The 18182-nt window shown below is 40.3% G+C and overlaps 1 protein-coding gene across 2 annotated transcripts in view; it reads left to right on the top strand.

The window, feature by feature from the left end:
• PELI2 (pellino E3 ubiquitin protein ligase family member 2) overlaps positions 1–17770 on the top strand; it is a 75778-nt gene extending 58008 nt beyond the window's left edge. For both annotated transcript variants that reach the window (XM_076345694.1, XM_076345693.1), the window contains exons 3-6: positions 5570–5671; positions 12429–12626; positions 13299–13487; positions 16475–17770. In XM_076345694.1, coding sequence (XP_076201809.1) covers positions 5570–5671; positions 12429–12626; positions 13299–13487; positions 16475–17041 — 1056 coding nt within the window. In that variant the 3' untranslated portion in view covers positions 17042–17770. The remainder of the gene's footprint in view (positions 1–5569; positions 5672–12428; positions 12627–13298; positions 13488–16474) is intronic.
• Positions 17771–18182: the final 412 nt, after the last annotated feature.

Here is an 18182-nt window from a genome sequence, read left to right as displayed (position 1 = left end):
CTGAGGGTAGATGTAAAGTCTGTGTAGTAGATAAATATAGAATCTTTTACTAAAACAATTAGTACAATTTGGGGGGGAAGGAAAAAGTGTACTTTGCAAGCCTTTCTTCAGGTTTGCTCCCTAAGCCAGGATGTTTGCTATACCCTTATGTCTGTTGTTGGTCAAAACAGTGGCATGCTTATTACAGAAAACAAATTTTAAGAATATATACTAGTTCATCACTATGTGCAAAACAAGAGCTTTCAGAGCTCTCAAATAATAGCCCATAAAAAAAGGAGTGCAAGGAAAATGTGGGTTTTCTTGCTGCACTTGGAGAAATCTAACTATACCAGTGTTGACCTCGTGAAAGAGTTCCATCTTAGGTCAGATTATTTTACAGGCTTTTTGTATGCTCTTGCAGAAGGGGGTGGTCTGCTGCCATTTTGTCTCCTTGTGGCTTGTCAGTCGATAAAGGCATTTCTGGAGATGTGTTCTGTGCGCGATAATCTGTCATCGCGCAACGGGAAACAGTTAAAGTTTTTCAGATGTACTTGACCTTTCTGCTGGTTTCTAGGACAGTAGCCACCTATGCTATCGGTGGTTAGGAGAGAGGTGGCACTCTCAGTGGAGTGGTGTCAGTGCAGTGCGTGCTCCTGGGTAATGCTGTATGTTTGCAAATATGATGGTGTGCATCGCTGCTGGTCGGTTGAGCCTACGTCCAATCTGCTGAAGACTTTTTTTTTTTAGTTTTGTGTTCCCTCCTTTTTCTGTATCTTTGCTAAAAAAGCAGAATACTAAGAAATACTGGTTTTTAAATGAAACCTTTTGTGTATTCTTATTCCACTTCCCTGCAAGGTGTTTTTATATGTGGGGTGAAGGAATTCTTTCTCGCTTACTGAAATGGTGGTAGAACTACCTTTCCAGGGGAACGAGTGGAGAGCAAAGAGTTCAGGTGGGCTGGGACGTTCCAGGGGCTGGCTGAGTTGCAGCGTTCCTGCTGGGAAATCAGTCTCTATTTGATCTTAGTTCCTCCGAGACCTGACAGATTTGTAAGCCGTAGCCTTTAGTTGCTGCTTTGATTGTGAGTGCAGAGTGCTGGAACAAGGTTTTGCTCTCAAAACAGAGAGAAAAGAGCAAGAATTAAAAGCGTGTGTAAGGAGGCAGGGGAAGAACCAAGGCCAAGTGTAATCCCAGCCAGTGGGAAGGACACAACTGAAAACTTGAGGAGCTTTTAAAAAAAAAAAAAATTGCTTAGGCCATGTTAGCATGGGGGTGAGACAGTGGGGCTTCTCTGGTGCAGCTCTTCTCAGTCTCTAGCATACGGCATAATATTGATGACCCTAAATCACTGGAATGCAAATCTCAAGGCAGTGGGAGTGCCACGCAGAGGGAGGTAGCTGTGGCGTTTACTTTGAGTGATGGGGAGGAGAGGAGCCTTCCTCTTACAGTAAACTGGCCCAACATATAGAGAGGCTTGGAGCTCCTGCACACTGTCCCCCAACTTGAAAGCCTTATGGAGATGGATCAATTACTGTGCAAACACGAGCTGTGCCTTGGAAAGATGCTGGGGAGATCTGTCCCTTCATGCCAAGCAGAATATCGCCCCTCAGGTTTCCCTTGTTGCTTTCATTTGGCATTTGGACTTTTTAAAATCCCTTAGCCCCAGTGTGGACACAGAGTCACTAGCAGTGGAATTGTTCTGGAAAAATCTCTTGCTGCTGTCATTTGTTCCCTCTATTCCTCCACAGGGTTTTCGTCAGTTAGTCTCCACTTTGCTATCTGTTTCCTCCAAAGGGAATTACTTGAATTCAGCAGCTTGAGACAGTTAACCGTATAAAACAAAGTGTTGTGTAGGTGGCTGGATTAATCTAGCCTGTATCTCCCCACCAGCATTCCTACTGGACAAGAGGTGGCATATGCTATGACCAGTCTGGAGCCACATGTTTCTGATTTGTTCGGCAGGCTCAGGCTATATATGTTAGCGAGGTTTTTCCAGCATTTGTTTCTGTTGGGACCTAATTTAGAGGTGTTTTTCCTGTGCTCAATTGCTGATTTTCATTAAACTTTTAAGAACCTAAAAGATATGAGAAAACTGCTCTCAAATTAAGCTGATGTTGGCCCACACGCTCAAAAGTTTGGTGGACTCTGAGTACAAGCTTTGAAAATAGGCACTGTTGCTCTGGTGGATCTTGGCAGCCTTGGGGTGGAGGTGAAGAGATAGAGGTAAGGTTTAGTGCCCGGTTTTTGTTCTTTCGTGTTTTAGTTCGTGCCTGGAAGGTGGACGTGGTGGTGTCCAGCCTGAAACTCTGAAGTCATCTGCTAGAACTTGTGATGCTGTCATATGTTTGTGAGGGTCAGGGCTTTTCCCACAACTTCGGTTACCACAGCAGTGCAATTGTGCGACAGCATCAAGGATTTTTTTGGGGGAAATCCTACTGGCAGAAAAAGTCTGGAAATTTGAATGCTAAAAGCAGTAAAAAGGCAACCTCACTATTTTGGTTGCTACAAACCAATTTTAAGGGGGTTGGGACAATCAATCTCGAGTTTTTGGGGACTTGCAGTAGTGTGGCTCTGTAGCTCCTCAAGCTGTCAAAATCCTTCATGATTTTGCCTGTGGCTGCATTCCACTTGCAATACAGTTTTATTAAGATACTTACCTTTCACTTGTCATAGTCATTGTGATTTGTTCATAGTTCTGTTTTGTGTAGCTCCTGAAATACTGTTACTTTTTTTTACTTGGAAGTGGCCAATTGCTTTGAGACCGGCAATTAAAATGCCTGTAAAATGTCTTTGAATTGGAGCGACTGTTGGTGCTGAGCAGACTGTGAAAGCACACAAGTTGAAACATTTCTCATAATGTTCTTAGCTTTTTTTTGAAAAACGATTACACAATTCCAGGAAATGAAATGCAGCATTTCACACTGAAAATAACTGGGTTTAAATAGCGGAAAACAAAGAGGAGGAGAAATAAGATGAAGAAAAGTTGGGAGGGGAAAGGAACACATACAGAAAAGAAAAAGATTATGTCCTACCCGAATATTTCAGAGGAGATACTGGCTCTGGTCAACCTAATGGGAATTATTAACCTATCTAAGCCCTAAGTTCTGTAGGCATAGGACATGATCTTACTAAGTAAGTCTGGAAGTTCTTGCATTTTGCCCTCCTTGGCTTCTCCATCAGACCTTAAAACTTTCAGTTTTGGGTCTCACCAAAGTTTCCGTTTGATCCGGTATCTTGTCTGACAAGAGCATAAGCTTAGGGCACACATCCGTGCCTGGGAATTTTACCCAGTTGCTGGTGTCAGTGCTGCACAGACTGGCTGGAGCTGAAGCCGGGACCATCATGTTAAACAGTTGCCGATGGGCCTGTCCTCCATTGTATCGGCAGCTGCAATACAGTTTTGTGGAAATGAATGAAAATTTTGTGTGTGAAAGCTATTACTTTCTGATGTCTGCAATGATGATATCAGATGATACGAATATAAATTGATTATTGCCATATGCTTAAAATGCAAGGTGTAAGGGTCTCCTGTTCATCACTTTATTTCATTTATATTCTAGGAACACCTGAGACCTGCTCAGGACTCGAGATCCCCTTGTTAGTTGTCAAACGTGCATAGAGGAAAAGCTCTTGATACACACTTCAGACCTACAGTTCAGTGTCCTAACGGGTCACAAAGTGTTAGTGACTTCATTTGAATTGCATCTTGAGATGCTGTTTGTTCTTGCAACATACTGTGTGCCAGCGTAATGGTTATTACAAAACACTGTAAATTTAAGCTGGGAAATTCAGAATCTGCGTCCCGCTGATTACCAAATACGTTTACCTCGCTTTTCAGCTGTTGTTAACAACTGTTGGAACAAAGTCAAGGAAACTAGACTTTGTGGCTTGAAGTCTTGTTAAAAGCTTCATTGCAGAAAAAAAGTACTAGAAGGGACTGGGAAAGGTCATCTTGCCTGATCCTTTGCCTCTAAGTATTATCTCCTAAGCCTAAAATCTTTAGCAGGTGTTGGAGCTGCTAAGAGCTTTCAGCAAGAGGCATGTTGTAAAAGTAGTCTCTAATCTGTTGCTGTAAATGCACACCGTTTACAAACAAAGAATTCCTCCGTTATGTTTTTTCAACAATTCTGTGTCAGATACTTTTGCTAACCCTTAGTAGGCTTTCAGTATGCACGTAGGTGTCTTTAGTACCTCCAACATTCAGTAAGACGTTTAATGATTTGTTTAATAATTGATCTGTAGCTTTGGGATCACTTAGACTTTTTTTGAGAGATGACAGACAGATGAGTAGAATATATTTAGTTGCTTAGTTTAATCATCCCTATCTGTGAATTTTGTAGGTGAAGGAATGGAGTTAGTGAGGGAACCTATTCTGGAGAATTACACCCCCCCCCCCCCCTTAGTAGAAAACTGGAGAAAGCTTTAACCTATTCATTCAGGACTTAAGTGTCTGCAAAGTGTTTTCTGAGCAGTAACAGTCATTACCTTTCATAATTGTGTGCAGTTACATGGACCTTATATTTACATATATTTCCCTGTTAGCCAGTAGATTTAGTTTCTCAGCTTGTTTCCTTCTGTCCCGAAGCTTTTACTGGTGCATTTACACTTTGATACTGCTTAGTCATTTGAAGTGAGCGTTAGTCTTTAAGCTTGAGGAAATGATCATCGGAACCACAAAAAATGTGTATGTTGAGTCTCAGGTTTTGAAAGGATCACTGGGCCCTGCCCCTTCTTACAGCTCTCTGCTACGGCAACTACGCCCTGTGTTTGTCAAGGAAAACTGTTTCTCACTGTTTCTTTCCAAGTTGGGACTACTCCTGCGTTGGGGTGATGTCTCCTGTTCTGTGAAGTAGTTGCTGGGCTAGTAAAACCTTCTTGAAAAAGACAACCTAGAGATGTAAACCTGGAAAGTCTTAACTAGTAAAGAATTCAGTCCTAGTCAGATACAGCAGAATAACAGGAGTTGTCCTCTTCTAGTCTTGGTTTAAATACTGAGATGCTTTAGTCCTTGATGCTATATGCATATCTACAAAGAATCAGTTTCCTTTGGCAGGTAGTAAGAAGTACCCTTTAATGAGGAAAAACAGGTTGAAAGTGCTTGCTCTTCATCATAATTGATATAAAACTGCTAGGCTCTATTTGATATGACTAGAAATCTGCTGTAATGATATCCCTACCTCTGAAATCCTAGCACTTTTAACTGGTAATCAATTGTATTGCTTATTTGCTTTAAAAAAACAAATAAACCAAAGAACCCTAAACCCCAGGTCTTTGCTGGGGTACAAGTTCCTATGAGGGTACGGAACTTCGTATAATTTCAGAGAGAAAACCATATGTTTGGAGTCTTAAACTATGAAAATGGTAGGTATTGGGTACTTCCAAACTAGAAACAAACAAGTACAGCTTGGGGGTTTCTTTTAAAAACAAAACAAAAAAATCCTATTGTATGTGTTTACCCAGCCTTGTAATAAAATGTTATGACACACTGCTTTTCCTGATCATAGTAAAGGTGTTTATATAGTGAAACGAATTTGATTATAATATTTATGTGGAAGCTGTGTATAATAGACATATTTTCTTTATTCAACAGGCGATCAGCTGTAAAGGTCAGCACAGTATCTCTTACACATTGTCCAGAAACCAGACTGTTGTAGTGGAGTATACTCACGATAAAGATACAGACATGTTTCAGGTAAGACTATGCAATTTATGCATTGTTTTTTAAAAGCAACATATGGAACTACGGTTCTGCATTATATTCTTCTGGGTATTCTGTGGTCTGTGGAATCTTGATGGTTGAACCCAGTTGCATTAATATAGGAGCATTTGAAATTTTGCATTGTCTGCTCTTCTCAAACCAGCGCCAGCATCTGTTAATATCCTTACCGCCTTACCGCTTTCACTGTGCTCTGCTTTTTCTGCAAGGACAGCGTAGCAACTGTACAAATAGAAAGAAATGTGTGCTCTGTTTGGATTCATGAATACGCACAAGACAAAAATACACCCCCCACTCTCCAGTTAATCAAGCAGCTGGAATAAAAAGGAAGTGGATAGGAGTAGGACATGGGATGGGGAAGGAGGAAGGTAAAAGCAAAAGTAGGGAGGGGAATGTGGGGGCTGTGCACTAAAGGAGACAAACTGGTGATAGAATGATAAAGAAAACTGTTCCTGAAGGGTGTGCAAATATATCAAATGGCGTAGGGGACTGCTGAGTTTCTCTAAGCTACTTTCTATCCAACATGTTTTCACTCTCCCATGTATACATTTTTGTGTTTCTGCATCATCTAACATTCTGGTAACCTAAGTTATTTTCTTGTGCAATGCTTATTTTTATATATAATAAGAGAGCAGAAATTCTGTACAAACTTAAACCTCAAGCTCAGAGGAAAACAAACACGCACAACCTTTTCTGATCTGAACTAATCGGGTCTGTCTTGTCAGTGACCTCTGTAATTAGAACATGTTATCATGAATTGTTGTCCCTCCTCATTCAGTCTTTTGTATTTGGAAGGGTCAGCAGCTGAGTGTTGTTGACAGAAGAGGAAATGGCTCTGTCAAGATGAACGTGTTTTTGCTTCATGTGGCTTCTGTGTTTTGCTCTATATAAAACTTTTCCTAGTGTGACTTTGGAATGATTAGGTCCAAATAGGGATTGATAAAAACCAGTCTTGTTCATGTGGTGCTGCATGAACAGGTAGTTAGAAAAGGATCACGCAGCCAGAGTGACCTGAAAGAGGTTTTTCTATGTTAACTAGTAAAAGGAAAATGTAACCCATCCTTCTGGGTTACTGTGTGATACTTGTTTATCTCTGCAAGATGCTTTTGTGCTTTGAGTAGCTCCAGTGAAACTTTTTCTTTATGTAAATTTTGAAAAACCATTTTTGAAAGCTGGAATTTTTCCGCTTGTGTACACTAAAAAATGAATAAAGAGGAGTTGCAGAGCAGCTGCTTTTCTGGTCGTGTTGTATAGACAGCGCTTTTCTTGATTGCATAATATCCTAGTGGTAGTTACAGCTTCTACTTGGGGGGCATATTGATAAAGAATTAGGTAGGCTGAGGTGCTTAGCTGTCACTCTAATGAAATCTAGCAGCCTGAGGTGAGGAGGTACAGCATAGGCAAAGCAGTGCTCCACAGAGCGCAGTTCAAGTGACCCTTGTCTAAGGCAGTAGGTTAAGGGAGCTGATTAAGGATGCTTTGGATCTGAAGCAAGGGTTTGGCTCAGTGAGGAATGGGCTGTTAAGCATAGCATAGCCCAGCTAACAACGTATCTTCCCCTGCTCCCCTTCAGAATCCATTGATGCTCAGTAGAGGAGGAATTTGCACAGGGTGGTACACTGAGACAGCTTGGACTGCGCTGCCTGACCCAGAGACCTGCTGCACTTCCATGGCTGGCACTGGAGTGCGCATCTCTTACTGCCACTTTACAAGCACAGATCATGCTTTCTCCTTCCAGCAGCTCTCAGGTGCCTGGTGAAATGTCACAAAAGCCCTAATTTTGGCCCATGTTCTAATTCACCTGTGGGAGGCTGCCTATGGTTCAGGCAATTATCTGCCATACATTTGTAGTTACGTGACAGGTCTGGCTTGTAACAGGTCAGGCTTGTAACAGGTCAAACTATCCCATCTTAATAAAACTTTTTGAGCTGAATCTTTTGTTGGTAGAGTGTCTCAGTCCTTCTGGTGCCCTCTCAAATGGCTTCCGTATTGTTAAAATTCCTCTTTTCAGTGCAGTCTGTTTCTTCTGTCTTGAGATGTGTAGGCTGTCATGCTGTGACTTGATCTCAACTTTACCTCAAGCACTGTGTCCTGGTTCATGTTTCCACTCAGTCGGAGAAGAGTTACTTGAGTGCTGTTTCATGCTGTCCTGTGGTACGTGATGGCAAATTCCACATTGTCTTTATTGATCCACAGAGTAAAACCTTACTGTTGATCAAGCATTGCTTGAATAGACAGTCCTTGGAGTTTGCTGTTTTCTTTTCAAATGTATTTTCCTGGCTTCTGTAAAACACTGGCAAGGATGTAGAAGCTGAAAAGGGAAGGATAATGCCTGGACCACAGGATTATCTTGAGGCTTGAGGATCCTCCTTGGCTGCTGATAACATGTATTAGCTTGGGCAAATCACTTAGCTTTTTTTTTAAATCTTAATCTTCCCCTCTGTAAAATGGGATAGTAGCACTGCATGACTTCACTAAGGTAGCCATAGTAAGGAATGCGAGAAGCTTCGAACGGCGGTTGTTAATAACACCTTAGTGGGACCTGAAATAGGGAAAAGGGGTGGTAGAGGTCTTTGTTTTCTTGGTCAGGGTACCATTTATAACCTGTGAGGACTGAATCCATTGGGTTCGAGCTGATTTCCTGTGGAAATCGGGGAGATTCACAGTTTGCAAAAAAGCTGCCACCTTTTTCCTTCTTCCACTTTGAGAGTCTGCTGCCACCTTTTTCCTTCTTCCACTTTGAGAGTCTGTTGTCAGTCCTTCTCTTTGAAGAAAAATGTGAGAAATGTTGTGTTGGTGACTTGTATTCTGCAGTTTTTCCAGAAACAAACTAGAAAATTTTGAAGATTGCAAACCCAGAATAGCTTCTTGTTTTATGCTTTCCAAGCTTATAACCAAGCAGAAGCACGAGTAGATGCTTATCAGAAGTGAGGCACATATGGAAAATGTGGGGAGACTATACAAGAGGCAGTAAAGAAATTCAGAAGGCATTGAAGAGCAGTGTTCAGGCTGTCTAAATACCAATTTTCTTGACACTTCCCATGATAAAATGAAAATGACCATATTTTTATGACTATAACTTAGCAGTTAATAAGGGGTTTAAGTCACCATGCACATACTCTACCTGTCCCCCCCCACCATGCAGACACATATGATTTGTTAACCATGCAGGTTGTATGCATATTCAATGGATGCATGATGAAGTTTCATGTAGTAGTCCTACCCCGTTCTTCTACTAGCTCTTTTCTGAAGATAACATGAAGAGTTATTTACAAGTAAGCACACTCTTAAAGAGTGTTTGAAAATACTACTTAAAGTGCTAACCGGGAATGTTCTTGTTTCTTGAAAGCTGGAAACAATGCAGAAATGGGTGCTCTTGTCATCCTTGCTTACTTGTATCCTGCTCAGTCACCTGAGAGGTGACCGCAGATCTCCACAGATCTCCTGCTGGATCACTTTAACAAAATGGCTTCACAACCTCCTGCTGCAGCGATTTGAAACTTGCAGGTGTTAGCTGCTTTTGGAAGGTTGTCCTGAACATCTCATGAGATTCTGTTCTTATGTCCTGTACTTGGTTTTGGGAATAAACTCTTTTCTCTCTCCCCCACCCCGTACTTGTTGTTCTGCTGTGTTGTGTGTGCATTTTCATTTTTTTCCTTAATGTAATTCTGTAGTGAAATTTGTGTACAAATGCTACTATACAGCTTTGTCTTAGTGACGTACAGATCAGATTTCTTCATGTAATAAAAAGAATGTACTAACGTGTTCCATCTGGTATCTCCCAAAGTCTGTATTCTGCAGCGTCTATATGCTGCTAAAAATGAAGATTTTCTTCAGAGTTTAGTAACCATTCTGTTGATGACGCATCAGTTGGAGTAGAACCTGTTCCTTCATGGTCTGATTGGATGAGAATGGGTTGATTATACCTGTTCATACCACTGAAGGAACCAAAATGTGTAGCCAGTAACTACAGGTTTATATAAGAACCAGGTACGTTCAATATGAAGAATTGATTTTTTTTTTCCTGAAGAACAGGCCTTCAGAAGAGGCGTGGCCCAATTCTTCCTATCATCAAAGTGAAATTCTGTTGAAGTCCAAGAATCTGCAGCTGTTAAATTATCTGCTGGCAGGTTGTCTGGTTTTGCGTCCTCAGGAGTGAGCATTTTTAATAGCACTTCTTTGACTGATGACAGACGTTAGCAAATTGATTGACTGCCTGACTTTTACACAGCTTTTAACAATAACCTGTAGTGTAGACAACAGAAGCTGTCTTGTGCATCAGTTGGAAGATTTATGGTTTGTTATTGGAAGTAACTTAGTGAAATCATATAGAATATGACACAGTTAGCAAGAAGAGTCCCAAAATATAGCCTAAAATTACTAAAAAGAATAAAGTCTTCTGTGGTATAGAGGAAAATGGAAGAAAAATGAGTAATAAAGTCTGTAAAGAGTAGCTTTGAATAATGGAACTAGGTCTGTAGTGACTGTAGTCTGACTGCAACATCAGGTAAGTTAAAATTTTTGGTGGGTAAATGTTGGTAGCATCAAGTTCTTCATTTGTTCCCGAGGGGCTTTCTTTTCTGATGATCTCAAACACAAGATTTTGAATTGATACGGAGCATGGGGAAATTGCTGTGTTTTGAAGGGCACTTAAAATAATTTCTAGTGTTGAAATGTAGCATAATACATGGGACTGGTCCTCTAGAAGGCTTTTTCAAGAGGAAAAAGAAAGAAAACAAAAGAAAACCAAATACTTAAAATATTTGACGTTGCATAGACATACTTGTGACACAAATGAGATCTGTAAATAAAGTAATTACTTTGCTTAAAATATTACATGTCATTTCAGAGATTTTAAAAACACAAAAGCTTTGTATATAGATTTTAATGCTTATGAAATCCAAATATGTTTGGATATGTTGACTGACTGGTATGATGTGAGGAAGACTGAGAGCAAGCACTTGTCTGTTTTGTCATCCTTTAAGGCAGGTTTTTTCTCTAATTGCATCTAAAAGCTTTGAGAGAGTGATCTGTTTGAGAGACTGCAACAGACAAAACCTTGTTATGAACAAATTTATTTCATGTTCATTATTGATTATCCTTTAAGAGACTTCACATACAGATAGAGAATAGTCAAAAGTTATGAATAAGCTTCCTGCTGCTGGTTGGTACTGAGTCTTAGCCGGAATTGCATTGGATGGGAAATAGAAGCCTGTTAGAAATAATACTGTGAATGGAAGAAGAATATAGCTCTAAGTTTTAGCTTCAACATGTCCAGTTATATAAATCAGAAATGTCCCATATTAAACAGTTTCTAAACTGTCTTGGGTATGCTAGCAGTCACTTTACTTTCAGTGAAAAATTGAAGCACATACTTTTGATTAGGCCTTTTTTAGTATTTCCTTGGCGCTTCTGCAGTAAGCTCATCACATTTTATACTCAGGTTGAGACCCGAGATAGGGAGAAAGTGTCACTTAAGACATTTCTTCCGACGTATGTTTGAGTTTAACGCTGCAAAGTAGAACTGAAAGCAGAAGAGAAGTACGGGAGAGATCCCTGTACTGTTGCTATCAGTTCAGTTGTGATGAGGGTTAAATCTTAATATCACTTTCCTTGACTCTTGAATAATGTTTCTTTACAGCTAATTTAGTTTGCAGAGATGTTTGTTAATGATGGAACCGTACGTGTCTTCACATAGCTGGCTTTGAAGAGCAAGAAGCTAAGCAGAATGTAACTTCTTGGGGAACAGCGAGATGATGTTTAGTGAGGAGGTTATTTTATATAAATGTAGATTCCTGATACTGAAGGTAGCTTCATGTGAAGAATATTCTTAATTTTCTTGTTTGATCACAAGGTGTCTAAAACTAATGCTCTGTTCCACTCCTTGTTCCTCAGCTCCACTTTCCCAGTTATGCTCAAAGTTGCTGTAACACTAATTTGCCTGGAGAAGTATTGATAAAGTCTCACTGTATGTTTGATTGGCGGTCAGATCCCTCTGTCCATCTTGTAATGAAGTTTTCTGTTCCAGATGCCCAGCTTTTTCCAGTTTTAGAATTAAAACTTATAGATGTCAAGATAGAAAAATATTCTACTGATCAGCTGTGTTTTATTTTTGCTGAAGAAAGTTTTTTTTTTTAATTTCTTTAGTCATGCACACACATAATTAGGAATAAATTTAATCATATTTTGGGTTTTACCTGAAAACTCTTCTATTCTGGAACTACAAGTTCTGAAAACATGAAGGTGGGTAGCTTTTTGTTATGATGTATCAAAATAACCAAGTTCTGGGTCTAAAAAAAAATCCTTTATTTTCATGGAAAATTAACTTGGAACTAGAAATGTGAATAAAACTTGTCATTTCAAGCTAGCGTTTTCTTAATTAACAGAATATAGTGGTTAAGTAATTTGCTGTGGTTGGATTATGAAATACCAAGGTGATAATACTTTCATGCTGTTGACAATACTCTAGCAAACAATTCATTGCAGCTGTGTTGGGCAAGCATGTACATCAGTTGTAGTAAGTGAAAGTTTGTCCTGCCATGTCAGTGATGTATTTGTGCCTAGGACAAATGTGAAGATATAGATTAGTCTCTGGTTGGATCTTGCCATCCAAAAATTCAGTAGACAGTAGCTTACTGATGTCACCAACATTGACTTGGCAGAATTGTGTCCTCGATGCTTGATATTTTCATGGCTCTTCCTAATTATACCATTATCTTTAATTTTTTTGCAGGTTGGGAGGTCAACAGAAAGCCCCATAGACTTCGTAGTAACAGATACTATTTCTGGAAGTCAAAATAATGATGAAACCCAGATTACGCAAAGCACCATATCCCGTTTCGCATGCAGGATTGTTTGTGACAGGAGCCCACCGTACACAGCAAGGATTTTTGCAGCTGGATTTGACTCTTCTAAAAATATATTTCTTGGTGTAAGTACTACTAATAATTGTTATGTACGAGCAAACTCCGTTTTTTATTCTCTATTATTTTCAAGCCCCCGAATTCCCTTGTACTAGTTGATAACTTATACTGTCGTTAGACTTTCATTACAGCAGTGTACCAGCTGCAGCGTTAAGTAGAAACTGCAGTTTTATGTGCCAGACTTATTACCAGCATGGACTCATGGTCATAATTGTCTTTAACAATGAAGCTCTACTTTAGTAACGGTTAGTGGATTTTCTTTAGGTTTGTTTGATATATTCTTAATAGTCATTGTGAATAAGCCGCTGTGGCAGTTCTGAGTGCTGAAGACCAAGGAGCGCATCAGCTGTGTTATGGAAAAGGATGTGCCCATTGCAGTGGTATTCCATTACCGTAGTTAGGAGTATGCTACTGACCTTTGAGGCCTTAACTCTTACCTGACCTGCAGTCAGAGGCACAAGTTAAAAATAATAATATTTAAGATAGAATAGTAATTGAAGATGCATAATCAAAAGATGTTACTGCTTTGGCACCAGGTGTTCTTAAAAATGCTTTTTTTTGTAAATCTATGTCTAAGCACTGCCGGCTGGTGAGGAAATGTTTTAGACAGTGCTAGTAAAACTTTAGTCCATAAACTTTTAGACAAACTCTTTCTTTCCTGGGGTGGTTGTCACATGCAGGAAAAAGCAGCAAAGTGGAAAAATCCTGATGGTCACATGGATGGATTGACAACTAATGGGGTGCTGGTCATGCATCCAAAAGGAGGGTTCACTGAGGAGTCTAAACCTGGAGTTTGGCGGGAAATCTCAGTCTGTGGTGACGTGTACACTCTCCGGGAAACCAGATCTGCTCAACAAAGGGGGAAACTCGTAAGTTGAAAGTAACTGGTAATTAAAAAAAAAAAAAACAAGGGATACTTGTTTTCCTGGCATTGAGTGGAGGCAGTCATAGGGCGACTGCAGAGTAATAGCGTTGTTCCTGGGTAGTGGGCACTGAAATCGTCTAAGTAGGTGTGTGTTACAGTAGATTCTGTACTGCTGTTCTGCTTCTGCTTATACAGGAGAACACTCTTCAAGTTTTCTGCTAATGTCACTTTTCCAACTGAAATAGCATAGAGTGTAAAAGCTAAATAAACTTTGCTCTTGAATCTCCATCTCTGAAATGTTGTTCTGGGATGTGGGGACATCTGGAAGTTACTGCATGGGGAGCTGCCTTTTGCAGTACTATCTTAAAAGGAAGCGTCCACTTGCATGCAAAACAAGTTTGGATAACGCAGCTTCTGTTTGATTTACCTGCCACTAGGAGGGTAAGAGAAGCCCTGCTACGTATATTCCTGTTTTCTCCTGTGAAGCAGGATGGGCTTTGCCTTTACCAAAAGTGAGAGATTTCTGCTGCCGCAGAGACCTGTGGCATACATAACCAGGAGAGGTTTCCATGAAAGAATGTGTCCGCTTCTCCATAGAAGATGGAAGGGAATTCCCATAGCTCTCTCTTCTTTCCCCTTCCCAAGGTTTGTGGAGCCTAGAAGGGAGAATGCTATCAGCACTCTTCCTTCTTCCCCCCCTAGCCCTCAAAGAAAAAAAGCAAAAAAAGTCAAACACCACCACATAGAAGTAGCCCAGCAAAGTACACAGAGAGCCATGTTCCCACTCGGGCAGATGAGCTTTTCTAGAAGTCGTCTTTGTCTCTGGGTAGGTTAGAATGCTGTGCTGCCTGCGGACATGGAAGAGCCTTCATGGTTCGCTCCTCCTGCTCTCTGTTAGGATTCAGGAAGTGAGAGGATGTTCAAGGGCCACCTTCACTGTAACTGAAGATGCCCCGTCTCTTTTGTAACTTTTATCACCCAGCTGCTAGAGTTTAAAGACTGAGAAAGGGTGCGTGGCGGGGGGGGGGATATCCTTCTCTTCATACCAAAGTTGCTTTGCTGCTGCTACCTTGAGTTCCCATTAGCTTGATGGTGTTACAGAGGTATCCCACATACTCGCACTGAACTGGCTTTCCAGTTTTGCCATTGACTCTGCAGAATACTGACTGCTTAAAGGAGCTAGGAGAATGGAGTTTGAATATTTTGTTCTGCTTTCAGTAGACAGCCTGCAGTACATAAACTGCTTTGTCACTTTAATGGTGGCAGGCAAACATCGCCTTGGGGACTGGGACAGATGATGTTGCAATTGCGCCCTTTGTATGTGGCTAGCAAAACACCTTTTTAGTGCTGCTAAAGAAAGGCATACTAAAACAAATAAATTCCCTTCCCTGCATCCAAAATGACTTGAATTCTCGTTTAAATAAAATTACATGGCACACTGGTATTGATGTGATCAGTACTCGTTGATTGGGTTCGTAAGACCAAATGCACTCTGTATAATGAATTGAACACATTGCATATGAGAAAGCTTTTTGCTTTGCTCTTTGTGAAGGAATTATCTGAAAAGTGCATCAAATCAAGGCTTCTCTCATCTCTACTTGAACCGCCAAATTTTTCTGCTGGAAGTACTTTACACTGGTGACCTCTTATCTGTAGTCTGTATTGTACCATCTAGGTGTTTTGTGCAAGGATGATCCACAGTTAATCTGTGAATTTAAACTGGATTAAAATGTAAATGCCAAATTGGTTGTCATTCATAGTATTCTTAGGCAGACATGATTACTTAATGCATTTAAGGCGACCTACTTAATGCATTTGTTAGTATTTGGGTATTTGTTTTGCCTTAGTGGTATTTTCTACCTACTTTCTATGTATAAAGCCAGGCAGTAGGTCTGTTTTCCTCTTTAATTTCATAAAGAACTTTTTTAATATATATTTGTCATTTCTGAACTGGTAGCAATAGCACAAGTGGCTTATATGTTTGTGACATTAAAATAAATATTTCAGCAAAGTACAACGTGTGTTTGGCATAATCCCTTGAAAATGTTTTAAGTACCTGCTTTTAGTCAGATGAGAGAAACCTTTAGGCAATGCACATTGGGGCTGTATTTGCATGGAATACCTCATTAAATAAAGGGCCTAACTAGTCGGGGTGGTTAATTGTTCAGAAGCTGAGCCTCTGTGGCTTCAGTTGCAGAACTTGTCACTTGAGAAATTCAACTGGTAATTCACTCTGCTGTAATGATCTCTGCAAGTACCTGTGCATGTAGCTAGTTTTGCGTTTGTCACTTATCCCTAAGGTATCTGTGGAAGAGTTTCATTGTTGATGAGGTACGCTGTGGGAGTTCATGCTTCTGCAAAATGCTTTACACTTGCCACAAGCCAAAAAAAAAATGGTATCTGAATGGCAGGACAGCTGGTCTGTCCTGGGTAGCAGTTTTTAGTCCAAAAAGGATCTTTTGCTGCATGAGCAGCCTCTGCCAGTCTACGTGGGCAAAGAATTCCAGGGGAGCAATCTGCTAATACAGCCCTTAGGGAATGGCAAGTTTCCTCTTCAGTCTATTGTGACTTACCTTAAACATGACAAAGGCATATAGAGAATCAATATTAGAGAGAAAAAGTAGCATGCTCAGAGGTAGGGGGTATTTGTGAAGAGGTTAGTGATCACTAACGTAATACCTTTCCCAAAGAATTACAGGCAGGAAGACTGTGTATAATAATTAGTATTGCCATAGCGTGTAACAGTTGCAAATTTAGGACCTCTTGTACAAGTACAGAATAAGAGACCAGTGCTCATTATAATCTTAAATATAGGATAAGAGACGAGAGGTGGATTCAGACAAATGGGGGGCCACAAGGAAACAATAAGACAAAATTAGGTAGCATGCTAGGGAGGGTAGTGACTTGGTGAGAAAGACGACACGTTTACAGAACTAAGTTGTCTGTAGAAGCTCTCAGGCTTAACTACTTATCCTTGTGTTCTACCACTAGGTAGAAAATGAGACCAACGTCTTACAAGATGGCTCTCTCATTGACCTGTGTGGAGCCACCCTTCTGTGGAGAACGGCAGATGGACTGTTTCACACTCCGACTCAGAAACACATTGAAGCTCTGCGACAGGAGATAAATGCTGCCAGACCACAGTGTCCTGTTGGGTTAAACACTTTAGCATTTCCCAGCATCAACCGTAAAGATGTGGTAGAAGAGAAGCAGCCTTGGGCATACCTCAGCTGTGGTCATGTTCATGGCTATCACAACTGGGGACATCGCAGTGACACAGAAGCCAATGAGCGGGAATGTCCTATGTGCAGAACCATTGGCCCCTATGTGCCTCTCTGGCTTGGTTGTGAAGCAGGCTTTTATGTGGATGCTGGTCCTCCAACTCATGCTTTCACCCCTTGTGGACATGTGTGCTCTGAGAAATCTGCAAAATACTGGTCTCAAATCCCACTGCCTCATGGTACTCATGCATTTCATGCTGCCTGCCCTTTTTGTGCAACACAACTGTCTGGGGAACACAACTGCATCAAGCTGATTTTTCAGGGTCCAATTGACTGATATCACTTTGCAATGACCACAATAACATTTTCTTTAACAATTTACTGTGAAGATTTTGCCACTAACTCTAGATTTTACCTTTTTTTATAATGTTATTAATAGGGTGGTAGGGTGGGGATGGGGAACTGACAAGGCAATTGTGAGGGACTGTGGTGGAATTGGGATACATTGATACCTGGAACTTGGCAGATATCAGTGGTGTTGCATGCTCAAAAGCAGCATATTCATGAAGTCTTCTTGGTCAAATTGTAGTATATTTGTAATCTTTTTATTAGTACCCTGGATCAGAAAAAGGTGTCTTAATGATTTTTTTAAGCTAAGATTTTTTTAATGGGAAGGTTTTTTCTTCTAAACTTTGACAAGCCTTGAAAACCTATTTTTCAAATCTAGAAGGAACATACAGAATGTAACTGTCTTTAATTTGCAATATAATTTAACTTGAATAGTTTCTCAAGGAGCTAATACAGAATGTGTGGACAACCATAGGTGACTGTTCACTAGAGATAATTGGATATGTAAGAGAAAAATTAGCTGCCTAAATTGTAGAGTATAAAAGCTATGAAAATATCTATTATGGTATAACACAGCTGGCCAAAAAGGCATCAAGGATTACTTGAAACTGAGGAAATCCTGTTTGCATCGATTTCCTTTCAGTGTAATAGATATCCACTGTTCATTACGTATGGTATATGGCTGATTTTTTTTCTTTCTCCCCCCCCCCCCCATTTAACCTGCATCTGGTGAAACTGCTTTACTTTTTTACATACTTAGTTCTGTTTTTAAGCCAGTGTTCCGTATATGTGTAGTCTGGCCTTTTTATTTCTGCTTAACTTAGCTTGCCCTAACAGCTCCTTGCATGCCCAGGACCATTGGGTTGATTGAGATGTAGCGAGCCTTTACGAACTGCGTTAATGAAGGGGTAGTGCTGCAGCAAGACAGAAGGTTTAGGTACAACTTATACAGAACTTATTTACATAGACCTGAGTTCAGGAAAGCACTTAGTTTGTTTTTAAATATAAGCCCACGGATGGGACTCTTTAGATTCTCAAGTGCTTCAATGGATTGTGGTTATACGCTGTTATGTTTTGAAATAAAAAAGCAATTAAAAATAAATTATTTTTTTAAGCTCACTTACTAGCCA

This window comes from Aptenodytes patagonicus, chromosome 7 (assembly GCF_965638725.1).
Source record: "Aptenodytes patagonicus chromosome 7, bAptPat1.pri.cur, whole genome shotgun sequence".
In the NCBI taxonomy this organism is placed as follows: Eukaryota; Metazoa; Chordata; class Aves; order Sphenisciformes; family Spheniscidae; genus Aptenodytes; species Aptenodytes patagonicus.
This window is presented reverse-complemented; position numbering and strand designations above follow the sequence as displayed.